At 53.6% G+C, this 26,739-nt stretch overlaps 1 protein-coding gene across 1 annotated transcript in view; it reads right to left on the bottom strand.

The window, feature by feature from the left end:
- The window catches only part of TTYH2 (tweety family member 2), a 48,525-nt gene that overhangs the window by 17,943 nt on the left and 3,843 nt on the right, over positions 1-26,739 (bottom strand). The window contains exons 2-6 of the mRNA XM_024234875.3: positions 21,572-21,744; positions 13,213-13,324; positions 6,777-6,997; positions 829-924; positions 250-322 (exon numbers count right to left, since the gene is read on the bottom strand). Coding sequence (XP_024090643.1) covers positions 250-322; positions 829-924; positions 6,777-6,997; positions 13,213-13,324; positions 21,572-21,744 — 675 coding nt within the window. The remainder of the gene's footprint in view (positions 1-249; positions 323-828; positions 925-6,776; positions 6,998-13,212; positions 13,325-21,571; positions 21,745-26,739) is intronic.

The following is a 26,739-nucleotide window of genomic DNA, read 5'->3' as shown; positions in this document are numbered from 1 at the left end:
TTCTCTCTGGGTGTGAAGCATGAGTGTCTTATCCTGGCTCTGACCCTGGGCAGGTCCCTTCCTTTCTCTGGGCGTGTTTCCGCATCTGTAACGAGAGGGGCCCATTCAGATGACGCAAGTCCGTTTGGTTCTGAGATTCTGGGATTCTAGGTTAGGAGCTGGGACCGGAAGCTGGCCCTGCTTGGAGACACACCAGAGTGTCCTGGCAGACCAACCACCACCCACCACCCACTCCCTCCCCCGACTCACCACTGCCGCAGCGGCATCAGCGGCCAGGGATGCCCAACTGAGGAGCAGGCTCAGTGCCCCACAGCACAGCATCCTAGGAGAGAGGCAGGCGACAAGGTTGGCAGGCGGGGTCCCCTTCCTCTCAGCCATCGCCCCGTCCACCGTGCCCCCCAAACTCTTGCAATCAATCCAAAGGCAGCCTCAGTCCCTGCCCTGACATGGGCCCTGCTCACTACTAGGAAAGGACCATGGAGCCCAAGTCCTTGGGGCCAGAGACCCAGGCGTGAGAGCACAGGCTAAGGGGGCAGTGTTGGCTAAGACGGCCAGAGGCTTTCATGCGTGGGCCCATGTTTCTTAGCTGCTCAACAGAGTCAGGCCCAGAGAAGGAGGAAAGCCTAATGCTTGCTTGTTTGGTGACCAGAGGGTGAGTTGGTGGCTGCTGTCTGTCTCCTCTGCTGAGTGCTGAGGATGCGGCAGAAGGTGGCCTCAGGCAGCCTGGCTGTTTTCCCCACACTCTGGAGCTGGCCAGGCCCTCGTCTCTCTCTGATGATGGCATCCTGCCCAGCTCTTTGTCCCAGGTCCACGGGTAGGGATACTCACGAGGCCAGGAGACACTTGGAGCGCTTGGCCAGTCCCAGGCAGGCCATGAGGCAGATGACCAGGTCCAGGATAAAGAGCAGGAGGTAGGACAGCCACCTGGGTGGAGGGGCAGGGATGGTCAGGAGTAGCAGGGTGGAACTTCTGACCTGCTGGCCACCTGGGAGGCCTGCACGGCAGCCTTGGGACCCACTGGACCCTTTACTATGGACATGCTACCCAGAGCCAGCAAGCACCTAGCATGCGTGGGCTGAAGCCTCGGGAGCTGCACCCCCACTGCTGCCTGGACAAAGCAGTCACTTCCCACCTCCTGCCTTCACCTCTAGGCTGAGTGTCAAAACCAGCACTGTGCACTAGAACTTTCCCCAGTGGAGGAACTGTTCTAAATCCCTGCTGTCCACTCTCTTCTTTGCCACCACCCACAGGTGGCTACTGAGAACTTGAAATATGGCTTGTGCAACTGAAGAAATACATTTTAAATTTTACTTAATTTTAATTAATTTCAATAGCCACACACGGCTGGGGCTACCACCCTGGACAGCACAGCTCTGAAGTGTCTTTCTGCGGCCTCCCAGCAGGCATCTCCTAGGACCCTGCTTCCCTTTGCTTCTAGAACTCTCAGATAGCATCAGACTAGCCAAGGCCTGATGTTTATAGCCACAGATCTAACACAGCCCCTAAGGTGCCTGCCCCTTTGACAAACACTCAGCCTGGCTCCCCAAGGCCTCCCATCTTGCCCCCTTGCTGGATGGGATCCATAACTTAAGACTTTTAGGTTCAGGCCAGGCGCAGTGGCTCACGCCTGTAATCCCAGCACTTTGGGAGGCCAAGACGGGCAGATCACTTGAGGCCAGGAGTTCGAGACCAGCCGGGCCAACGTGGTGAAACCTCATCTCTACAAAATATACAAAAATTAGCCAGGTGTGGTGGCGGGCACCTGTAGTCCCAGCTACTCGGGAGGCTGATGCAGGAGAATCACTCGAAACCAGGAGGCAGAGGTTGCAGTGAGCAAAGATCGTGCACTGCACTCCAGCCTGGGCCACAGAGTGAGACTCCATCTCAAAAACAACAACAACAAAAAACTTTAGGTTCATTTTTAAACAACATTTGTGCCAGGCACTGAGCTTGGCACGTGGGATACCCAGGTGAGTGGGCTCGTTTCTGACCATCAGAGAGCTCAGTGTGGAACCCAGGAGTCCAGGTCAGGGTACCTACAGCCCTGCAGACCTCCAGACTCCTCCAAGCCCTTCATTCCTCTGGACTTTTTGCCCCCAAGTCTGGGCTGATGGGAAAAGGCAGTCATACCCCAGCTGGGAGACCTTGGTAAGCCACTTCACCCCTTGAGACCTTGGTTTCCATATCTGTAGAGGGAGCTGGAACCCCTCATCTCACAGGGCCAGAGTAAGGATTAAGTGCTTGCTAAATATAAAGGTTGATGGGGCAAGGCAGCCAGGGACTTCAAAGGCCCTGCCCTCCTGCTTCTCCAGAGAACAGGCTGAAGAATCAAGGTATCTTAAGCCAACGGACATTGAGAAGACCCCAAAAAAAGTGCCCTCATTCCTTTCCCTTCCACACAGGTCCCCAAGGTGGTCCTCACAGGGCCCAGTGGTCTCCCCTGGCAGCCATGCCCTTTGCCCTGTGCTGGGCACCAGCGGGAGAGTGGACAGAGGAGGGGGGCACGGAGACAGGGGCTTCCCAGTCCCCAAAGAGGGAAGTATTTGGATCATTATTTCTCTTGCTGCAAGAGCCAAGTAAAGTCGCTGACCTCTCCTCTCCAGCAATGGTTTTCTGCTTCACTGACATCATAAAGGGGAAGAAGGAGTTTGGAGCGTGGGCAGGGAGTGCCCTGGAGCTGGCAGAAAGTGGCAAAGAGGCTCCGAGGGAGAGAGGGGAGGGAGGAAGCTGGAGGCCCCGGCAGCCAAGGGAGGTTCTTTCTGACTCCCCGAATCGAGGCTTACTGCCAAAAGAAGGGGACTAATCAAAGTCCTTGTCTCTGCACAGAGCAGGGGCAGCACACACTAGGTCTCTGGGGTTCCCAGGAATGGAGCTGGGGGCTTTGGGGAGTGGGCAGAGCCTGCTGCCACCAAGAAGCCAGTTTCCTTAGACTCAGCTCAGAGCTGGAAGGAACCTCGCAAAACATCTAGTGTTTGGATCACATTCTTATTTTTAGACACACACACACACACACACAAACACACACACACGTATTATAAACACCGGGTCTCTCTATGTTGTCCAGGCTGGTCTCAAAGTCCTGGACTCAAGAGATCCTCCTGCCTCAGCCTCCCAAAGTGCTGGGATCATAGGTGTGAGCTGGATCCCATTCTACAGATTGGAAAGCCAAGGCCCATGGTGGGGAGAGCCTGGCCCAGGAATTCCACATTGCCTACATCAAGCTTCCTGCGAGGGACACAGCCAGCCACAGGGCACCTCTCGAAATACCCAGTTCGTGTTTCAAACTTAAAGATTTCTTCTCACCACTCGCCTCCGCTCTGCAGAGCAGCAGGAAATGCAGTTAGGGGTGCTTCTAACCCACGCTCTGTGGCTGTGATTCAATGTACTTTCCCTGCCTCCACGCCTCATGTTGTCAGGGGTTCCTGGAAACATCTCCTCTAGGCGGATGTGTTTTCCCAGAGGAGCTGGGCGAGGACTGGGGGATGTATTCCTAACCCAGAACTCGGCTCTGCCTGCCAGAGCCACTCCCACCCCGGCTCCCTCCTCCCTCAACCGTCGCCTCTCAAAGAGAGGAGCCCCTTGGCTTTTTATCTCCTCCAATACTTCCGCAGGCCTTGTATAAAAATGCTAGGAAATATTTGCTTTGCTGCGTGGTTATGCTCAAGGACTATCCCAAAAGCAAAGACGGGGGCCCTTCGGGGAGGGCTTTTTTTGCAGAGCAGCTCAGGTGACAGGAGGGGCCACAGATGGAAGCGAAGATGGGAGAAGGGTTAGGATATCATTGATGTTCAGGAGCCATAGGTGCCAACCTTGGACTAGACCTTTGCTTTTTTTTTTTTTTGAGATAGAGTCTCACTCTATTGCTCTGACTGGAGTGCAGTGGCGCCATCTCGGCTCACTGCAGCCTCTGCTTCCTGGGTTCAAGCAATTTTCCTGCCTCAGCCTCCCAAGTAGCTGGGACTACAGGCGTGTGCCACCACATCCAGCTAATTTTTGTATTTTTAGTAGAGATGAGGTTTCTCCATGTTGCCCAGGCTGGTCTCGAATTACTGGCCTCAGGTGATCCACCCGCCTCAGCCTCCCAAAGTGCTGGGATTACAGCATGAGCCAAACCTCTTCTGCCTCAACCTGAATAAGCAGTGGGGAGTGGGGGATGGACTCACAGGGGGTCCTGTCAATCACCCATGCTGAAATAGCTGATGTGCAGTTGACACCATCCTTCCACTATTTTAATAAAATCGCCTTAACAATAAGCCACCTTTGATATGTAAATTCTGACTTAATTCCATCAGTGTCATTATCAAAATGCCCACATGAGGCCCTTAAACATACACAGTCCTCTGCTAGGTGTGCTCAGAGAAGAGTAAGGTCAAAATGGATACCTTTGTACCCCCTGCCCCTGCCTGACACAAGATTTCGAAGGCTCAGGCAATGAATGGCCCATGCATCAGGAGACTCATCAGACACCCCTGTTTTGGGGCCACAGGAGGTCACAGACAGTCCTTAGAGCTGGCAGTTTCCTTCTGTCCCTTGGGAGGGAGGCACTTTTGCCCATGAGCATCCATCTGCTGGGGAGCAGCGCCAAGGTCCCTTCAATCCAGAGCATCCAGGACATGGTGGAGATGCAGGGGCTGGACGGGCTGGGGAGGCAAGGTGTAGGGAGGACCCCCAGAGCTGGGGACTTCATGAGCTCCCTCTGCTCAGGGACCTGCCACCTCCTATTTTTGGGAAGGGGAGAGGCCCTTGGACTCAGTCCAGCAGTGACCTCCTGGGGAGGGGCTTTATGACACAAGGGGACACAAATCCAGAAAACAGGAGTGAGTTGTGCAACCCTGAGCTAAAGGCTCTGACTTTCATCAATGGCTTGAAGAGGAGCCAACAAATGGAGGGAGCGGGGAGGGATCCAAAGAACTGATCCTCGCTCGTCATGGCTCAGGCTGCTTCCACTCCCCGCGTGCCTCCTCCATGCTAGGCCTAGGCCCTGGGAGCACAAACCCAGGCCACCATTCAGCCGGGAGCCCTCCAAAGGCTGGGGCTGCTGCCTCCTTCCTGTGCTCTCCCCAGAGCAACCTTCGTTGGACCCTGCACCTGGAGAGGCGCAGTAGGTCCCTGCTCCGCTGACTGTGTCCAGTGCCTCTGGCTAGGCTGGGGTTTGGCGAATGGGGTGGCAGGGGAGATGTAAACAAAGCCCCAGAGGTCAGATGACATGGGCATGAGTTTGTACAACTAAGTGAGGGTGTTGCCCCTCAGCCCCCATCACTCAGGTTCTACATAAGTGAGGCTGGTCTGGGCATGGTGGCTCATGTCTGTAATCCCAGGACTTTGGGAGGCCGAGGTGGGAGGATTGCTTGAGGCCAGGAGTTTGAGACCAGCCTGGGCAACAAAGCAAGACCCCTATTTCTAAAAAAAAATTTTTTTTTTTTTTTGAGATGGAGTTTCCCTCTTGTTGCTGAGGCTGGAGTGCGATGGCGTGATCTTGGCTCACTGCAACCTCCACCTCCTGGGTTCAAGCAATTCTGCTGCCTCAGCCTCGCAAGCAGCCGGGATTACAGGCATGTGCCACCATGCCCAGCTAATTTTGTATTTTTTAGTAGAGACAGGGTTTCTCCATGTTGGTCAGGCTGGTCTCGAACTCCCGACCTCAGGTGATCTGCCTGCCTTGGCCTCCCAAAGTGCTGGGATTATAGGCATGAGCCACCAGGCCCAGATGCAAAAAAAAATTTTTTTAAACTAGCCAGGCGTGGTTGTGTGCCTGTAGTCCCAGCTACTCAGGAGGCTGAGGCGGGAGGATCACTTGAGCCCAGGAGTTCAAGGCTGCAATAAGCCATGATCACACCACTGCACTCCAGCCTGGGTGACAGAGTGAGATACTGTCTTAAAAAGAAAGAAAAAAAAAGTGAGTCTGGGGACACAGCCTCATTCCTCCCTTGTGCCTCCTCCACGCTGGGCCCAGGCCCTGGGAGCACAATGACTTGTAGGTCAGAGCCTCCCCGATAGCAACTTCTTAGCACCCTTAGCCGGGTGCTCATCTCTCCAACCCCTGGTAACCCTGTGTCTGTGTCTGTGGGTACAAGAAATCCCGTCCCATAAACTCTGGCAGGCGAGGAACGTATAAAGCATGTGGCGTTTCCACCCTGCACCAGCCACGAAGAATGCTAGTCCCAGAGAGGCACCCCGTTGTGCACTGGAGGCTGAGGCCAGGTCCAGCCTTTGGCGCAGGGAGCGTGAGCACATCCCTGTCCTCTGTAGCCTCTGCTGCCTGTCTATTAAGGAGGCTATCCTGCATGTTTACCACGTGGCCCCTGTAAGCTCCCGTGTTCTCCTGATTTTGGCCAATGGCTTATCAAGACTTTCTGGTGGGCCAGGCGCAGTGGCTCATGCCTATAATTCCAGCACTTTGGGAGGCTGAGGTGGGTGGATCGCTTGAGGCCAGGAGCTCGAGAGACCAGCCTGGCCAACATAGTGAAACTCTGTCTCCGCTAAAAATACAAAAATTAGTCTGGCGTGGTGGCACACACCTGTAGTCCCAGCTACTTGGGAGGGAGGCTGAGGCAAGAGAATCGCTGGAACCCAGGAGGTAGAGGTTGTAGTGAGCTGAGATCGCGCCACTTCGCTCCAGCCTGGGCAACAGAGCAAGACTCTGTCTAAAAAAAAAGAAAAAAAAAAAAAGACTTTCCAGTGGCCCTTCTCCACCTGGAGCTCAACATGCAGGTTTGGATAAACAAAGCTGATGTAGCCGCTGCTGCCCCTCCCTCTGCCTCCCACCGGCCCTTCACCTGTAGTACTCCACGTAGCCAGTCTGGTCGGATAGCTTGGTCAGCTCCATGGTAACCTCCCTCCACACGGGCAGTCCTGAGAGCTGAACAACAACGCTGCCTGCCATCTGCTGTATGAACTTCAGGGTCTGCATGTAATCGCCCCGGGCAGCAAAGATCTCACTGAGCCGGGCCAGGTGCTGCTCTAGGTCCACCTTCATCTTCTGGGTAGTTCTGGAAACCTAGTGAGGAGCAGGGGGCAAAAGCCAGGGAGTTAAAGCTTCTGATTCTCATCCCGGAAGAGGTCTTTGCAGGCAGCAGAAGGTAGCCTGGCCAGGTGTGATAATTACGCTCATGCCTGTCATCCCAGCACTTTGGGAGGCTGAGGCAGGCGGATTGCTTGAACCCAGGAGTTTGAGACCAGCCTGGGCAACATAGTGAGACCCTGTCTCTACAAAAAAATATATAAAAATTAGCCAGGTGTGATGGCATGTACCTGTAGTCCTAGCTACTTGGGAGGCTGAGGCAGGACAATCACTTGGACCCGGGAGGTGGAGTCTGCAATGAGCCAAGATCGCACCATTGCACTCCAGCCTGGGCGACAAGAGTGAGACTCTGTGTCGAAAAAAAAAAAAAGGTGGCCTGGCCTGCTTAGGCATGAATGAACACACCATGCTGCCCAAGCCCTGAAGATCTCGAGCCTGTGCCCCTGGAGGAAGGACTGAAGACAGAGGCCGCCACTACCCACCCAGCCCTCATGTCCCTCAAACCAGGGGGCAGTCCCTGACCTGGCCTTAAACAGGATCTGGGCTCCACGAGAGAGAATGCTGGCGCCAAAGGAGTACACCATTATGTGTTGGAGGCTGAGGCCAGGTCTAGCCTCTGGCGCTGGGAGTGTGGGCACATCCCTGCCCTCTGGAGCCTCTGTTGCTGTCTACTAAGGAGGCTATCCTGTGTGCTCACCATGTGGCCCCTGCTGTAAAGGGCTGGAATAAACGTATGCATTCATTACTATACTTTACTATATATAGAGAGAGACACTCAGGTGGAGAAACCAACAAAATAATCCATTATTCTTTGAAGATTCTCTTAAAACTTTCAACACTTTGGCTTACAAATTCTCTTTTAGAGAAACAGACTGTATGTTGCTACCTTGACCTTGTATCCCCACAACAGGATTGCTAATTGTTCTATAAGAGAAAGGCTTTGTTGTGGCGCTAGCCGCAGCACACCGGGTCCTGAACGCTGAGTGAAGGCAGGACAATGGGACTTTGCAAAAACAAAAACAGTTGCGATCCTGTCTCTGAGGAGCCTGGACATGAGGCAGGAGGAGGAAACCGGCGCCTTCTCCTTGTATTCACATCCTCCCCTGGATGTGTGTCCTGCTGGGTGGGCAGACAGGCTCCTGTCCCTTGGCTGAGCCCTAAGGGCCTGGGGTTGAGTGGACCCTGAAGGAAACATCTGCCAATGCAAGACAGAAATAGAAAGTTGATGGCTGGCCATCCAGTTAAAAACATTATTTATTTATTTATATTTAAAGGTACTGCTCCTTGCAGAGCAGGGCTACCCTCTAGGCAGTGTGCCAGAGTAGCCTGTCCATTTCTTTCTTTCTCTTTTTTTTTTTTTTTTTGAGATGGAGTCTCGCTCTGTGTCACCCAGGCTGGAGTGCAGTGGTGCAATCTTGGCTCACTGCAACCTCCACCTCCCGGGTTCAAGCGATTCTCCTACCTCAGCCTCCCTCCCAAGTAGCTAGGACTACAGGCATGCGTCACCATGCCCGGCTAAATTTTGTATTTTTAGTGGAGACAGAGTTTCACCATGTTGGCCAGGCTGGTCTCTCGAGCTCCTGGCCTCAAGTGATCCACCCACCTCGGCTTCCCAAAGTGCTGGGATTACAAGCATGACCCACCACGCCCGGCCATGTCCATCCATTTCTAATGGTCCAAGTGGTCGACCCTTGCTGGCTTTTGAAGAGCACAGGCAGGGCTCGTACTGGTTAGCGGGACTTTCCCACAGCCCAGACCCAGGGTGCCTGCAGAGCCCCGGGGTGCAGCTTGGCAGCCCCAAGCACGCCCTTGCTGGCAGCGAGCGGAGAAAGGGCTTTGTTATTCTGAAACTGTCACGCTAAACCAAGAAGCACAACGGGCTGAGAGTGGGGCAGTGTGTGCTAATCCACACTCGGCAGCCTTCAGCTCCCACGGGTCTGGGAGATAAAAACGACACAGAAGAAGAGGCAGAAACTTCCCACAGTGAGATCAGCAAGGCCGATTAGATTCCACTCTCGGAGGCCAGCGGTGTTCTCTGTGTTATGGGGACTTCACATCAGCTGTGTGGCCTTTTACATCTGCGCTATGCTGGGAGTTCCTGGTTCCAGGAAAGAGAATAGCTCTCTTTGTTTCATTTTGTTTTATTTTTTCAGTGTCAGCGGCTTGTTCCGTTTTCTGGCTTACGCTTGGTTCTTACGAGCTGGTTAAGGACTAAGAGATACCAGAATACGGAGACACTCTACCCTGTACAGATTCGACAGCCCGTAGCACAGGGGAAAAGACCCCAAACCATGTAAAAGTACATTCAGTAACTAAATGTCATGCTAGTACACTTGGCTGTTCAATTTAATAAGATAAATGTACAACCACTTTGGAACCATTGATACAAATGGCACTATTATCAAAGAATAGTGCCATTCTGAACAAATCCAGTAATAGGTGACATTTCTATATTTCTATATTATATCAAACAAACTTCAGAGCAAAGGGCTGTTAAAAAATTATCTGTAAACTTTTTCTGTAAGGCCACTTGTTTTCTCCTTCACAGTTCTACATTTTTAACTTCTCTATTTCTTAAACTCCTCCTTAGGGGGGAAAAAAAAAAAGAAGGCAGTATTTGTATTTGTCATGCCTTCTTTTTCTTCCTGATATTTTCCCACAGGAAACAAAACTAAAAAATTGTTTTTTTGAGATGGGGTCTCGCTATGCTGCCCAGGCTGTTCTTGAACTCCTAGGCTCAAAAGATCCTAAAATTTTAAAAAATAAGAATGACAGCAGTGACCTACTTACAACTCCCCACTGCTCTATACCATCCCCAGTTCCTTAAAGGTTGGGGACATAGTACTCCCCCCAGGGACAGGTGGGATGACCCAGAGATGGCATCAGGCTCTCTCTCATGGGAAGCTCTGGGAACAGGAGGAACAGGTCAGCTTTCCAGGCTGGGCAGACTTAGGGACGAGCTACAGGTGGTGGAGACCATGGTCTAGAGGAAAGAGCAGTTCTCAAGTGTGGTCCCGGGACCAGGGGCGTAAGATGCACCCCCTTGGGAACTCACTCACAAAAGCAAAAGCTCTCAGCCCTGCCCCAGGCCCGCTGAAGCAGAACCTCCGGGGGTGGGGCCCTGCAATCAGTGTTTACCAACCCTTCCAGGTGATTCTGATGCAAGCTCAAGTATGAAAACCTCTGGGAGGGAGGACTCTCTGGTGCTCAGTGAGCTTATCTGGAAGGGTGGATGGGCCAGGTCAGTGGAGGTAAGGGGCTAAGACCAGGAGGCCTGGGTTCTGGTTTCTGCTCTGAAACATGAACATTTTTAACCTCGGGCCAGCAATGCAACCTCCCTGTGTCTCAGTTTCTTTACCTGAGGGCTGCCCATCAGCCTGCTACGGGCTCACATGAGACAGCCTGGAGGGGCCGTGCTGGCTACCAGGTACAGGAAGTTTTGGTATCCCGAAACGACTCCTCTCTACTCCCCCAGACTGGGGCATGCAGCCCTCCCAGGACCACCTGATCCCTGAACCACCGCCCCTACCCACCAAGGCACAGGTAACCCTCTAGTTGGATGCGCATAGGTGTGGGGCTTCCAGTCCAGGAAAGGAGGACTTGGAGCAGAGCCCACCCCACTCTGAGGGTGCATCCCTAGAGGGCTTCTTGTTGGCCACTCAGCTGCATGATCTGGCCTCTGGCAAGGCCCAGATCCAGGTCCTGCCTGACCTGCCCATGAGTTCCGCATCTGCCTCTGCCACCCACAGTGTCCTGGATCCCAGCCTCCCGTTGACCCCAAGGTGATTACAGTAATTACTCTAATAGCACTCTAATCACAGTCATACAGCTGAGTGTACTTTATAGTCTACCGGCACTTTCACTGACATTATCTCACTAATGTCATTTATCTGATATCCGGACTTCTCCCCTTGGATCTGGGAAGTCTTCTAAGATCTGCTGCCTCCCCTGGAGCCCTGAGGACTGGTGTGCTGGGTGTCCACCCTGAGGCCCAAACCATCCTCACAGGTCCTAGCAAGGACCCAGGTGCCGCCTTTCCACCTGGAGGCACCAGCTACACCTGGGCCCTAGGGGTTCACGCCAGAGGGGCAGGTGGCCACCCACAGGCTGGAGGCAGCTATGGGCTGGCTGGACCAGTGTGAAGCCCTGGGACTCCTGGCCTCACTTCTCGGTAACAATGGAGAGGACAAGGGGCTGATCTCCAGGGATACAGAACCCTTCCCTTTGGGAACACGGGGGATTTCAGAGAGTGGGGCCTGCTGTGAAACGTCCAAACCTGGCCCTGGAGTACCATCAGGCCATGGGGAGGAAGGCCCCAGCCTGGGGGCCCGTTCCAGCTCCCCTCCCTGGCAGCTCTCATCCTGTGGGATAGGGATTTCTAGGACTTGACATTTTCCCATAAGGGAGTTCTGGGAGTTTCTCTAAATCCGTGAAGGTCATGGCCCTGGTGCCTTCCTGGGCAGGGCAGGGGATTTTCCTCTCGGGCCTAGGTTCCTCCTCCAGCGATCCTGGTGCTGGTGGGTGAAGAGGAGGCAGGCAGCAGGATGGCAGGGAGGGGCAGAGAGAGCCTAGAGGGCAGTGACCATGGGGCCCTTCCCCACCAGGGCCTGGGGCAAGGGTAGGTGCCCAGAGGGAGAGTTCTCCCCAGCGAGGCCACACCTCTGCCTCCCAGGCTGGAGCTGGCTGTCCCTCAGCTCCTCCATCCCAGCCGCCCCAGCTCACCGCGCAAGGCTGTTCCAGACTAGCATCTACACACCGGGAATCAGCGCTCAGCTATGGGGATGGGTCCCAGTGGACACAGGCGGCGGAATGAACTCTGCAAAGGACCAGGGCCTAGTAGCCACCCTCAGCCCCTTTCTGGAGGCCAGGGCCTTCTCCCACAATTGACTTGGGCACGGAGGAGCAGCACAGCTGTCTCTTTAAGGTGACACCCCCGACCCCCCTTGTTAACTGAGGGATTAAAGCCTTAGAGGAGCTTAAGGGAGCAGGAGGGGGGCAAATGGGGTCCAATCCTCTTCTGGAGGATGCCGGGGCAATGGCCAAATTCTCCTGTTGGGGCTGGATTTTGTGGCAGAGGCTGCTCGGATAAGCAGCTGAAAAGGTCTGGTGCTTAGAGAATGACGTGTGTGGGGGCCAAGGTCAAAATGTGGGAAAACTCCAATTCCAGGCAGCTGGGGTAGAAAAGGCAGAGGCAGTGTTCAGGGAACCAAGCCCTCAGATGTCCACCCTTGTCGTGCTCCTCCCTGGGCCAGGTCCCCAGCAGAGGGGTGGCAGCCCCAGGAAAAGACTCGTGTGGATCAGGCAGCCTCTGCCACAAAATCCAGCCCTGGCTTGGCAGAGTAGCCTTCCCCTTCCCCTAAGAGTCTGACACCTCCTCTGGCCAGGCCAGAGCATCCTTCACTGTGAGCCCCCACCTGGAATCACCGCCTGGAAGCCAGAGCCCCGAGGAGCTGGGGCAGGTCTCCACTACCCCATGCCATGGGGCTCTTCATTTTTTTTTTTCTTTAATTTTTGAGATGGAGTCTCATTCTGTTGCCCAGGCTGGAGTGTGGTGGCGTGATCTTGGCTCACTGCAACCTCTGCTTCCCAGGCTCAAGTGATCTCCCTGCCTCAGCCTCCCAAGCAGCTGGAACCACACCACAACCGGCTAATTTTTTGTAATTTTGGTACAGACAAGGTTTTGCCATGTTGCCCAGGCTGGTCTCAAACTCCTGAGCTCCACATGCCTTGGCCTCCCTCAAAGTGCTGGGATGACAGGAGTGAGCCACCACGCCCAGCCCTCAGTTGTTTCTGAAGAGAGTTTTTTCCTCTTGGCATCTCCTGGACCCTGCAATACTCCGTATGCAGCACTTAAAATGAACACAAAAAATGCAGTGGGGCTGATTTTCCACATTCAAGGTCTCCTTTGACAAATCAGAAAGTGTTCAGCTTGCTAGAAAATGGGGTTTGATCCCACAGCTGCCTCCTTTGGTCCTCACCCCCATCCCTGCCACCCCTCCAGGCTTGGGACGCACAATTGCCCATTTGCCCCAGCAGAGACAACTGCAGCGCAGGCGGGGGTCCAGCCCTCGGGCATCACACAGCCCCTCCGTGTGCAGCTGAGCCAGCTGGGATCTGACGGGGGCCCTTGCTCTGACCACACTGACCTTGTGGGCTGTGCCTGTACCCGGCCAGCTGCCCGGGAGCCTTACCAGAGCATCGATCCCAGAGAAGGTGTGGTTGGCATCGTCCAAGGAGTACATCAGCTGGTACGCCCCATCGTTGGTCTCGCTGTTTCCATAGAAACCAACGCCCACCGCAGCACTATAAGCAAGATCCCAAACAGAAGTTAGAGGTGATACACAGAGGAGAACGTTTGTTTATATTAAAAAATAAGCTTAGGGCCAGGTGCAGTGGCTCATGCCTGTAATCCCAGCTACTCAGGAGGTTGAGGCATAGAATTGCTTGAACCCAGGAGGTGGAGGTTGCAGTGAGCCAAGATCATGCCACTGCACTCCCTCCTGGGTGACAGAGCTAGACTCTGTCTCCAAAAAAAAAAAAAAAAAAAGCTTGTTTTTAGAGCAGTTTTAGGTTCACAGCAAAATTAAGTGGAAAGTAGAGAGTTCCCATATATCTGCTGCCCCACACACGCACAGCCTCCTACTCCACTCTAAAATCCTGCACCAGAGTGGCACATCCGTTACAACTGATGAGCCCAGGCAGACACATCTTCATCACCCAGAGCCCACAGCTTCCACTAGGGTTCATTCTCAGCATTGCACATTCTATAGGTTTGGACATATGGATAATAACATGCGTTGGCTGGGTGCGGTGGCTCACGCCTGTGATCCCAACACTTTGGGAGGCTGAGGCGGACAGATTGCTTGAGCCCAGGAGTTGGAGACCAGCCTGCGCAACATAGTGAGACCCTATCTCTGCAAAAAATTTTAAAAAAAGAAAAAATGAAAAAATGACGTGTCCACCATTATCATATCATAGAGGGTAGTTTCATTGCCCTAAAATTCCTCTGTGCTCTGCCCATTAAGTACTCCCTCCCCTCTAACCCCTTTATTTTTATTTTTATTTTTTTGAGATGGAGTTTCGCTCTGTCGCCCAGGCTGGAGTGCAATGGTGCTATTTCGGCTCACTGTAACCTCTGACTCCTGGGTTTAAGTGATTCCCCTGCCTCAGCCTCCTGAGTAGCTGGGATTACAGGCGCCTGCCACCACGCCTGGCTAATTTTTGTATTATTAGTAGAGACAAGCTTTCACCATGTTGGCCAGGCTGGTCTTGAACTCCTGACCTCAGGTGATCCACCTGCCTTGCCCTCCCAAAGTGCTGGGATTACAGGTGTGAGCCACTGCACCTGGCCTTATCCCTTGACCTTTTCACTTTCTCCTTAGTTTTGCCTTTTTCAGAATGTCATAGAGTTGAAACGATACAGTGTGGAGCATTTTCAGATTGGCTTCTTTTGCTTAGCAATATGGATTTAAGATTCTTCCATGACTTATTCCGGCTTGATAACTCATTTTTTTTCAGTGCTGAATAATATTTCATTGTCTGGATGGACCACAGTTTATCCATTCACCTGTTAAAGACATCTTCGTTGCTTCCAAGTTCTGGCAAATCTGAACACAGCTGCTGTAAACATCTATGGAGAGCAGGTTTTTGACTTTAGCTGAGGAACTCTTTCCTGGGGCCTGCGGTGAGTAGGTGGATGACATCTCACATTCTGTCAGGTGGGGCTAGGGGTGGGGAGGTGAAGGTTCAAGGTCCCTGGCAGGCTGGCTCTACAGGACATTTTATTTGGGCAATAGGAAAATACTGTCCTCTAGTCCTGAGACTCCAAAAGTTGGGAGACTGTAGCCAGCCCTAGGGATGCTGATGCAGTAGATCTAGGGAGGGCCCAGGTTACCTGCACTTTTACCAGCCCCCAGGGGATTCTGACACAGGTGGGCCTGGGAATCGCTGAGGTCTACTGAGATCACACACTCACTGCCAACCTTAGGTCTCTCTTGACACCTCCAGGAATTGTGGACTCCCTCGACATCCTCCACCCTTTCCCCCAACATCCTCAGGCCACCCATGTCACCGTCTGTTCTTCCACTGCGAACTCCCAACTTATAGAATGTTCCTTCTTCTACTGAGCTGACACCTGCCTTCTTAAGCCACTCGCCCTCTGGATCTTTGTTTGTCTTCTAGGGCAGCCTGGAAGAAGTTTCCAGTTCTGCACAGTGCCCCATCAGACAGCTGAACCTGGCTTCCTCATAACCCTCTCACCTCATGCTCTCCAAGTGGGCAGGTGTCCTTCCTGGGACTAAGGTCTCCAGACCCTTGCCCATGCCATCACTGTCCTCTAAATGAAAGTCTAATTGGTTAATGTCACTCTTAAATGTGGCCTGAGTGAGTCACTCAAGTCCAGGTTATTCATCGGCTCTGAGCGCAGCAGGGCTCATGCCTTAGGTCCTCCACTTCCCGGGGCACTGATCTGAACTTGTGCCCGCACTGGTTCCCCCCCGCCCCCCACTGATCTTGTGGTCTACAAACAGCCCCTGAATTTCTTCCCAAGAATTGCTGTTAAGCCCAGTCTCTCCTCCTTCCTATAGTGCTGTATTGATTTTTGTGTTGTTTTAACCAAAAGCAGAACTTTAAATCTATCCCTGTGAAATCTCATCTAGTTGGTTTTAGTCCAACATTCCAGCATGAACAAATCATTTCAAATCTTGACTCTTGTCATCCATCATATTCCATCTGACCCGCATCACTTGAGACCATCTGAAGATTGATTAAGCAGCCTTCTGAGTTTTCATCCAAAATGCTCATTTGGGTTGGGGTTGGGGGGAGATGAATGTACACATCCACACTTATATTTGTTCTGTTGTTCTTTAAACAACACAGGATCTAGGACGGAACCCCCTGGAGGACTGTGATAGAAACCTCCTGCCGGGCGCAGTGGCTCACGCCTGTAATCCCAGCACTTTGGGAGGCCGAGGCAGGCAGATCACCTGAGGTGAGGAGTTCAAGACCAGCCTGGCCAACATGGCGAAACCCCATCTCTACTAAAAATGCAAAAATTAGCTGGGCATGGTGGCGCATGCCTGTAATCCCAGCTACTCGGGAGACTGAGGCAGGAGAATCGCTAGAACACAGGAGGAGGAGGTTGCAGGGAGCAAAGGTTGTGCCATTTCACTCCAGCCTGGGAGACAGAGCAAGATATCTCAAAAAAAAAACAAAAACAAAAACAAAAAAAAACCGCCTTCCAGGGCGCCCTCGACTCCTAATTTAGTGTTTTTCAGGATGTGGTCCTCAGACCACAGGAACAGAATCACCTGGGGAGCCTGTTAAGTGCAGATAAGCAGCCCGGCCCATTCCATCAGTGTGGTCTGGGAATGTGCCTTTTAAAATGAGGTTCCTGTATCATCCAAGATGGGGGCGCAGGAGACATTAAAAAAAAAAACGAGGTTCCTGCATGCTTTACGTATCTCTGTCTCTCTCTCACACACACCCCCTCTACAGTTTAGAAATCCACTGCATAAGTCAATGTTCATTGGATTCAACCAGAGTTGTGTAACTAGTTTGAACCCAGTTAAATGCACCATCATAGAAAATGCAACTATATCCACACAGAGGTGAGTAGCTTCACCAAATGCTCAGCTGAGATATTCATACATTAAATGAATTGTCTTCCCATGATCCTCCAATTTGTAATTTTATTTAAAAGAAAATGAACCAATTGTATTGTGCTCTGAGAAGCCCTTTTGTTGACTCCTTGTGTTCATCCTTTTCTAGCTCTGAGTCACGATTTAGTGTTTTCCGGGGACTCAATATGAAGCCAGCGTTTTCCCATCCTTCTCATTCTCTCGGGCCCTGCGGGCTTATCAGCGATGGGCCAGGAGCGGCTGTGAAATTACGCCTCGTCTTTGGGGATCAGAAATCGCCTTGGGGCTCAAGCCTGTAATCCCAGCAGTTTGGGAGGCTGAGGCAGGCAGATCACCTGAGGTCAAGAGTTCAAGACCATCCTGGTCAACATGGCGAAACCCCATCTCTACTAAAAATACAAAAATTAGCCGGGTGTGGTGGTGAGTTCCTGTAATCCCAGCTACTCGGGAGGCTGAGGCAGGAGAATCTCTTGAACCCGGGAGGCAGAGGTTGCAGTGAACCCAGACCGTGCCACCGCACTCCAGCCTGGGCAACAGAGCGAGACTCCGTCTCAAAAAAAAAAAACAAAACAAAAGAAAGGAAGGAAGGAAGGAAGGAAGGAAGGGAGGGAGGAAGGAAGGAAGGAAGGAAGGAAGGAAGGAATCAAGAAATCACCTTGGCTGTTTAATGAGGGTCTCCTGGGGTCATTGGTCCCACCTGGGCCATGGGAAAAACTGTTCTGCTTGAGGGAGAATAAGTGAGTTGGTGGTGTTGCCTTCCCCCTGGTGTGTTCACACTACTCTTTCCCAAATACAAAATCACTACCCTCCCCCCAAAATAGAGGAACACAAAGAGGTATATCCTCCTATCCCTTTTGCTTTTTCAGGAACCCCTTGTTGGTCTTTTCTTCTGTGGATTCAATCCCCCGCTTTCAGGTGGAACCACATCAGCAGAGCTCATGTGTCCTCCTACCTCAGTCCCCCAACCTTTACCTCTGTCCCTTCTCCTGCTGCTGTCCCGACTCTCCTTCCTGCCCCTCCCATAACTCACACCAATCTGGCTGTTCCTGTGTCCCAGTGGACGCAGCTCCAACGAAGGTGACCAATGACCTCCCTGCCACTTAACCCAAGGGCTTTTCTCAACCCCCCTCCCACATGCAGTGGTCAGCTTGGTTCCTCTTCCTGGAACACGCTGCCCCATGACTCCTGTGCCCTTGGGGCATTCCCGGCCCTTCCTGGTGGGACACTCTTTCCTGGTCTCTGTCACAGGCACCTTTTGCGTCCCAGCTGTTAAACACTGTGCTTCCTCCAGGCTTGGCCCCAGTCCCCTTCTCTTTCACTCTGTGCTTCCTACGGCAGGTCACCCATGTGTGTGACTTCCACACTGGTCACCCTCATGACCCTGGCTTTATAACTCCAACTCTACTTGGATGTTTCAAAGGCACCTTAAACTCAATCTGTGTACAACCAAACTGTGACCGTCTGCTTCTCTTCTGGTTCCCTGCCAGTGTCCCGTGCCTTGGAGTATAGCACCGCCACCCCATCCGGGGCCTTAAGCCAGAAACCTGCAGATGAACTTCAGCAGCTCCTCCCCGAACCTCCCTAGCCGACTCTTCCTCTGGGCACTCCACTCTGGTCACTGCCCACGCCCGGGTGGAAGCCCGCTGCTCTCCAGCTGGGCCTCCCTGATGGCCTGAATTTTACTCTTGCCTGCGTCTATGCGACCCTCTGCCTGGACCTGTCCCTCCTCTGTCCCCTGCCCTGTTCTCCATCACAGGGGGCTGATCCCTCACACTGAATGTCTCCGGCTCTCCTGCCAGCTGGCTTCTGCCGATGGAGGTGCTGGTAGGAGACTGGAGGTGGTGGTAAGGCAGCCCGGGCCCTGCTCCCCTCCTTCTGCAGCCGCTGATAGGCAGGCTGTGTGGCTCCAGCTTCCCTGGTGACATAGCCTCTCCCTGTGTCCCTCTGGCCTGCAGGTGGTGGTGGCTCCTGCTGTTGCTAATCCCAGGGTCGCTCACTGCCCTCATTAGGCCTCTGAGCTCTTTGGTCACCCGGTGGCCACTTCTTCACATTCAAGTCCCGCTGTTCCGAATACTCCCGCCGGCCTCGCTTCCATTCAGCCTGAGTTATCGGGTCACCCTTCCTCTCTGCAGAGCCCCTGCAGTGGCTCCCCTGGCTCTTAGAATAAAGACCCCGACCCCTGCCAAAGCCTATGAGTTGCTCCATGGTTTGAATCCCATCTGCTCCCTGTGTCTTCTGACCCCGTGACATTCTCCCCGTCCCACTGCCACTCACTGCTCACCCCGACCCTCGGCAGTGCCCCCAACACCCCCATCTGCTCCCTCTGCTCCGGCCACATTGGCTTCCTTTAGCCCCATGCTTGCTCCTGCCTTGGGGCCTCTGCACGTTCCTCTTCCCTCTGCCTGGAGGTGTCTCTGCCTCCCCTGCCCCTGCCTTTGCCAAGTTAACGCCTTCTCATCCTATGGGTTTGGGTGCCCATGTCACCCAGGAACGCCTGGACTCAGGTGGGCCATCCACTTCTATGCCTGCTCCTTTCCTTCAGAGCTCTCTCCTTAGTTTTTTGTTTTTTTTTTTTTTGAGATGGTGTCTGACTCTGTCGCCCAGGCTAGAATGCAATGGCGCAATCTCAGCTCACTGCAACCTCCACCTCCCGGGTTCAAGTGATTCTCCTGCCTCAGCCTCCCAAGTAGCTGGGGTTACAGGCACTCGCCACCACGCCTGGCTAATTTTGTATTTTTAGTAGAGACAGGGTTTCCACCATGTTGGTAAGGCTGGTCTCGAACTCCTGACCTCAAGTGATCCACCCACCTTGGCCTCCCAAAGTGCTGGGATTATAGGCATGAGCCACCACGCCCAGCCCTCTCTCCTTAGTTGCAATGATTCAAAGCAAACTGGTGCACAGTTCTCAGCCTCTGCTGACAGATCATGAAAGCAGATTTGGTGCCTGTTTTCTTACTGCTGGTGCCCTCTTGCCTGGTACAAGTAACGCCCAGAATGTTGTGGGATGGATTCTGCCACGCACATTCCTTCCACCTTGAGTTTTCCCTACACTGCAGAAAATTCTTCCGTATTGGAAGAATTGACTTCTCATGCCATTCTTACCGTTCCAAAGTATTCTTCAAAAACAAGTTTGTCGTGTGTGTGTGTGTGTGTGTGTGTGTATGAGACAGGGTCTCACATCACCCAGGTTAGAGTGCGGTGGAGCGATCATGGCTCACTATAGCCTCTGCCTCCTGGGCTTATCATCCTCCTGCCTCAGTTGGGACTACAAGTGTGCACTACCATGCCTGGCTCATTTTTGTAGAGGTGAGGTCTCACTACATTGCCCAAGGTGATCTCGAACTCCTGAGCTCAGGTGATCCACCCACCTCAGTCTCCCAAATTGCTGGGATTACAGGCATGAGCCACCGCGCCCGGCCATGCAGGAGGATTTTTAACACCACAGTTGCTTCTCAAAGCTCTTCCACTCTACTGGGAACCACACTCAACTGTGACTTCCCAGCCTGTCCAGAGCTCTGTCCTCTGAGCCTCTTATTTCAGCCCCAGCCATGTATTACAGCAGCCTTGGTACCCTTCCTTGTGCTCAGAGCTTTGTCCACCCTACAAGGCTGCTTTAGCATCTCGCCTGCGTTTTGGCTTAGGTGAGCCTCACACTACAGGCAGGACGAGATCAAGAACACCTTCCAACAGAGAAGAAACTCGCAGTGGCAAGGTGAGCTGCCTGGGTATGAGAGCCCAGGCATCCTCACCCCCAGGCTGACTGGGACCTGCCTGGCTGCCAGCCTGCTGCCGGGTAGTGGGAGACTCTACTCTCGGGGTGACCACACCCCAGAAGCATCTCTGCGTGGATGCTAGAGGCTTTTGGAAAAGCCTCTATAGATTTAAAAACAAGAAAAACGCAACAACTCCTGAAAACAGCCAGCATGCATGTGGACACTGGCTGGGGTGGAGTGGCCAGGCAGTGTGGTGGGCTGGGTACGGACTCCTGCACGGGAGTTATAAATCCTCACTTTAAGGCCCAGCATGGTGGCTCATGCCTGTAATCCCAGTGCTTTGGGGGGGCTGAGCAGGGAGCAACGTCTGAGGCCAGAAGTTGAAGACCAGCCTGAGCAACATAGTTTCAGCCCAGGTGTAGTGGCTCACGCTTGTAATCCCACCACTTTTGGAGGCTGAGGCAGGTGGATCACTTGAGCTCAGGAGTTTCAGATCAGCCTGGGGAACATGATGAAACCCTGACTCTACCAAAAAAAAAAAAAAAAAAAAAGCCAGGCATGGTGGTGTGCACCTGTAGTCCCAGCTACTTGGGAGGCTGAGGTGGCAGGATTGCTTGAGCCTAGGAATTTGTGGCTGCAGTGAGCTGTGATCGCACCACTGCACTCTAGCCTGGGTAACAGGGTGAGACCCCATCTTTAAAATAAATAAACAAATAAATAAAAGAAATTCTCACTTCCTCATCCAAAGCAAAGAAGAACTGGCTAACGGCACTAAAAGCTATTGATCTCACAAGAAGATGGAATTGATTTGTGCTGGAGTCAAACTTTCTTCTGACCTCCCAGACCCAGGGCAGCAGCTGGCAGGGGCCAGGGACACAGAGTGGAGATGCCCAGTGTCGGTGCAGCAATGCTGCCTGCACGGCTGCTGGGCACAGGACAAACCCACACTGGGGCAGGGTTTGGGGTGGGGGGGCCACTTGGGAGACCTTTCTGGAGACCCCATCACCACCCCAGGCATCTGATTCCTGATGCTTGGTAAAAAAAAAAAAAAAAGGGACAACATTCATTTGGGGACAAGCTTTTCCATCAAGGTAGCCAGAGAGGTAGCCAGAGCTCGGTCAGGAGAACATGGTCAAACAGTCCCTGGCCCCTTGCAGACTGAGCCACACACCCTAGGCCCAGCGTCCAGGGACACTCACCAGCAGACGAGCCCGGCCACCACGGCCGTCCAGGTGATGCAGCAGGAGTGGCGCTGCTTGGTCTGCACCGCATCGTCCTGCCGGCAGCAGCATGCACAGACCAGGTAGGCCACAAGGAGGATGAGGTTCAGGCCCAGGCAGACGGCGGCCACCAGCCCCAGGAACAGCAGCGACTGGAAGAGAGCAGAGGCCTGTTGTCACTCTTCATCCCTGCATATGGGGCTCTGGAAGTGCCCTGCCCTCAGGCCCTGAGTGCCCTGCCGCCTGGGCTGCAGATAGGACCGGGGCTGAGCTGCGTCTCTCGTCCATCCTTCCAAGCTCCACCTATGGTTCAAGCTCCTTCTCTGTAAACAGAGGGCCCTACGCTGAGGCACTTGGGTGAGAGTGATGGAGCTTACAGGGCATGAGGCCAAGTGGTGGGCCTGGTGGTCAGTGAGGGAGGGGTGCCAGAGCTGGTCCCCGGTTTCTGGTTCAGACCCTGGAGGAAGATATGGACCAGGCCCTGCTGATGAAGAGTCTGAGCCACTCAGGAGACAAGGCAGGAATTCCTGGCTAGCAGGGAGGGCTGTGGGTGGTGAGCTCCATGGCCAAAGGAAAAAGGTAAGGAGAGGGACGCTGTCCAGGACCAGAGTACCCAGAGGCCTCGGGCGCTGAGTTCCACTGAGACAGGGCCTGGAAGGACAGCCCTGTGTATCTGTTGCCTCTTCCATGCAACAACCCCGCTGTCCCAGGCTGGGCATCATCCTCTAGCAGAATGTGAAGAACTTGTTCTAGGTGTTGGGGTCCATCCTGAGAATCGAGAAGCCAGCTCCATGCTTGGGGGATGCGTGAGTGGGCGGGGCAGTCAGGATATGTGACTTGCGGAGTCCCTTCCACTGCACCCCAACAGGGACAGCTGAACCTCCAGTGCCAGAGGCAGCAGCAAAGCCAGAATTCTGAGGGGGCCGGAGGGGCCTGAGGCCTGCCTAGTACCTCGGGGTCCTGCAATGGGAGCCAGTCCGTCAGGAGGCCTGGTGCCACTCTCTGCTCACTCATCTCTTGATTTTGCCAGATGGGCACCAGATGGCACCAGGATTGGCAGCCGCCAGCCAGGGCTGGACCTGGCTCTAAGTCAGGCTCCTGAGCTGACAGCCACCCCCGCTTCCCATGCACCCCCGATAGGGGTTCCCAGTCCCGAATCCCTAGTGCCCCAGGGGGGCTGCCGGGGAAAGCCTGTTTCAGGGAGCCCTTTGCAGGGGGTGGCAATCAGCAGGAAGCGGGTATTCCAGGACCCTGCGGTCTAAGGGGGAGACGAGACTTGTGCAGGGGCAGGCACACACAGAGATAGCCCTGACAAACCAAGGCCGGGCTCTGCAGTCCGGGGCTTTGGGGCCATTTTCCAGGGGGACGGACACCTGCTGGAGGCCACGCTGCTAGCCCTGTGAAACGCGGATAGGCCTGCGGGCCTCTGACATGGATTGCTCTGCTGGTCACTCTTGGCTGACAGACTTCTCAGCTGAAGTGGTGGGGGCAGCCCAGAAAAAGGCAGGAGAGATGGCTCGCTTGGGAGGGGAACAGATGGATTTGACTTAAAATGTGGCTTTCTGCCAGGTGTGGTGGCTCACGCCTATATCCCAGCACTTTGGGAGGCCAAGATGAGAGGATTGCTTGAGCCCAGGAGTTCAGGACCAGTCTGGGCAATACAGGGAGACCCTGTCTTTACAAAAAAATAAAAAATAAAAAATTAGCTGGGCGTGGTGGCATGTGCCTGTAGTCTCAGCTTCTCAGGAGGCTGAGGTGGGAAGATCGCTTGAGACTGGGAGGTTGAGGCTGCAGTGAACCATGATTGCGCCACTGCACTCCAGCCTGGGTGACAGAGGGAGATCCCGTCTAGAAAAAAAAAAAAAAAGGGTAGCTGGGAAGCCAGGGCCCAGTAGATCTGGGCACCTCCCTCTCCCAAAGACCTCACAGTGTGGCAGGGGGCTGGGGCTGGGGCTCTCCCCGCCTGGACCACTCATTAGCACGGCCTGTCCCCGGGACTGACCCCAGTAAGTCCAGGGGTAGAAAGAGGCGGTGGAAAGTCACTGCCCCTCTTCCGGTCCTCAGTCCATGCCCCTTCACCAGAGGGCCCTGCGGCCCAGGCCAAGGCAGAGGAGGCCAAGACAGCTGGGAGTTGAGAGCCTCTTTCCTCGAAGTGAAGTTTACCACCCTGTGACCTGTGGCCCTGACATCTTCTGGGAGCTTGTTAGAGGTGCAGAATCTCTAGCCCTGCCCTGGAGCCAGTGAATCAGACCTGCCTCTAGAGATGATCCCAGGCCACATATATTCCATTAAAGTCTGGGCAGCACTGGATTAGTGTCAACAGAAGTTCTCAAACTTTTTCCAGTAGCTTAACTTTTTCTTCAAACTGACTTGCTTAGCAGAGCCCTGCAACACAGAGCTCCATCTGAGTGAGGAGTGGATAGAAATGCCACATTTTGTCCTGGCTGTCCCTTGGCAGCCCCTGAGGCCTCTCTGCTAAAGCCCAGGGATCCTCCTAACAATCTGCAAACCAGCGAGGCCTGGTGGCATGCACTTGCGATCCCAGCTACTGGGGAGGCTGGGATGGGAGGATCACTGAGCCCAGGAGTTTGAGTCTAGCTTGGGCTAGGCAACATACTGAGATCCTATTTCTTTTAAAAAAAATAACCCAACCTCCCCCAAAAAAACCCCAACCAAGCCAAAAAAAAAAATTGCAAATCATTGTGTAACATGCAGGCCATGACCCAGCAATTCTGCTTTACAGAAAGGAGGGCTGTGTCCCTCAGAAGATACACAAATGTCCACAGCAGCTTCACACAGCAGTCACAGCCTACGCCCAAAAAGACACAAACGTCCACCAACAAGAGAAAAGATATAGAACATGTGTTATAGTCTTAGAATACTACACAGCCATGAAAAGGAAACTGCAGCCACACATGACGGTATTTCTGGGATGAATTTCCCAGAAGTCAGGTTGAGGGAGAAAGCCAGACACGGAACAGCAGAGAACTGTATGGATTAATTTATATGAAGTTCAAAGTCAGAGATACTCATGAATAGCCAGAGAAATGTGAATCATTGAATCATTGCTACCTTTGGGAGGGTGCAGACTTCAAGAGAGCACGAAGGGGGCTTCTAGGGGGTCAGGAATACGATCTGATTGGGATGGTGTTGCTCACACACACACACACACCACGCACGCAGGTGCTCGAGGGTATAAATTCATTGAACTGAACTGTACACTTAAGACTACACTCTTTCCTGTAAGTTATTTTTTTTTTTCTTTTTTTTTTGACACGGAGTCTTGCTGTGTCGCCAGGCTGGAGTGCAGTGGTACAATCTCGGCTCACTGCAACCTCCGCCTCCCAGGTTCAAGGGATTCTCCTGCCTCAGCCTCCTGAGTAGCTGGGATTACAGGCATGTGCCATCATGCTCAGCTAATTTTTTTGTACTTTTAGTACAAAAGGACCAGGCTGGTCTCGAACTCCTGACCTCAAGTGATCCACCTGCCTCGGCTTCCCAAAGTGCTGGGATTACGGTCGTGAGCCACCATGCCCAACCAAGTTATTCCTAATAATAAAAAAATGTAAGGGAGCCCCAGACAAACCTCCTGTGTAGCCTGGAGCCCAGTTACCATCCAGCCTGCCCCCAGCTACCCTTTGAGTTTGCCTCCTGAACAGTCCCACTATCATTGTATCCCCAGTAGGAAGAGCTCCTGAATCTACCAATGTCCCCACCCAGCAAGGAAGGCTCGTCCGAGAAGGATCAGGCTGTGGGTGATACAGCCGGCTCCCCCATTTCACTCTCTCAAGCCTCCTCCAGCCTCCCGGTCCCCCCCTTTGACAGCCACTGAGCCTCTGTGGCCTGGGGCCTCTCCAAGCTGGGCAGCTGGCCTCAATTAGGTTTCTGATAATGCTGTCCAGCTCCAGCTCCAGCGAAGCCTGGGAAACCCAAACTCGGAGGCCTTTTTTTTTTTTTTTTTAATTTCCTTTTTTTTAAAAAAAATACAGACAGGCTCTCACTATGTTGGCCAGGCTGGTCTCCAACTCCTGGGCTCATGTGATCCTCCTTCCTTGGCCTCCCAAACTGCTGGGATTACAGGCATGAGCCACCCTGCCTAGCCTTTGGAAGCCTTTTGTTAGGGAGTTACTTCCCAAACCCTCCTGGGAACCCTACCTAGGCGCTGGGAACAAACTGGGGGTGGTGAGTGGGACAGGGTGAGAGGGTGTAGGGGGAAAGGAGTTGGGAAGGGAAGAGGAAAGAAGAGGGAAGGTGGACAAGGGAGGAGGAAGGAGGAGGGAAAAGAGGAGCAGGTAGGAGCCCGCCCCCCTCCCCCCAACCAGCAGCACCCTCTTCCAGGGCCAGCTTGGTGGCACCTGCTGCTCTCTAATGGGCAATTATTTTCTTGCTCCTAATTAACACTGCATGTCCCCGTGTGCATGGAGGTGGAGGGGAATGGAAGAGGGAGCCAAGAGTTCTGATTCCAGGCCCCCCTGCTCAGATGGACAGAGCTTGGCCAAGACAATTTCCCACGCCTCCCCACGCTTCCCACTGTGCCCTGCAGCCACCTCCTTGTCCCACAGCAACACCAGGCCCCCAGCTCCCACACCGGTGCTCAGACTCTGCCTCTCCCCTCATCAAAGGGACTTCAATTATTTCTGATGTGTCACTGTGTCATGAAAAACCCAGAGCAGAGAGCGCCAAGCTGGGACCCAAGTTGGGGGCTGCAGTGACCATGGCAGCGGGACCCAAGGGGCTTCTGCACTGGGCAGGGGAGGGGGCAACAGTCCTGGCCCCCAGAAGACATAGAGAGAGGTGTGCCGGTCTCAGGTGGAGGCTGGGAGAGGGAAACTAGGAGCCCCTAGAGGGAGAGGCTCCCTCCCAGGCCCACTGGGAAAGATTAAGCCCTCTCCCAGGCGCGGCATGACTGTCTGATGACCGTGACTCAATTTGACACTGGATGAATGGGGCTTCCTCATCCCAACCTCAGCTCTTCTCAGATCTCAGCTGGGATGGGCTTGCTGCCTGGTCCTTCTTCCTCAGACCTGCCCCCAGGTCAGAGGCAGGAAGTCCTGTAGTTTCGATCCAGTCCCCAGCTGTGTACCCTCCACTTTGTACTTTGGCGAATCTATGAACTGAACCAACCAATGAGAGAACACGTGGAAATA

The sequence above is a fragment of the Pongo abelii genome, chromosome 19, assembly GCF_028885655.2.
Source record: "Pongo abelii isolate AG06213 chromosome 19, NHGRI_mPonAbe1-v2.0_pri, whole genome shotgun sequence".
Classification (NCBI taxonomy): Eukaryota; Metazoa; Chordata; class Mammalia; order Primates; family Hominidae; genus Pongo; species Pongo abelii.
Note: the sequence above shows the minus strand (reverse complement) of the source record. Positions and strands in the feature narration are given on the sequence as shown.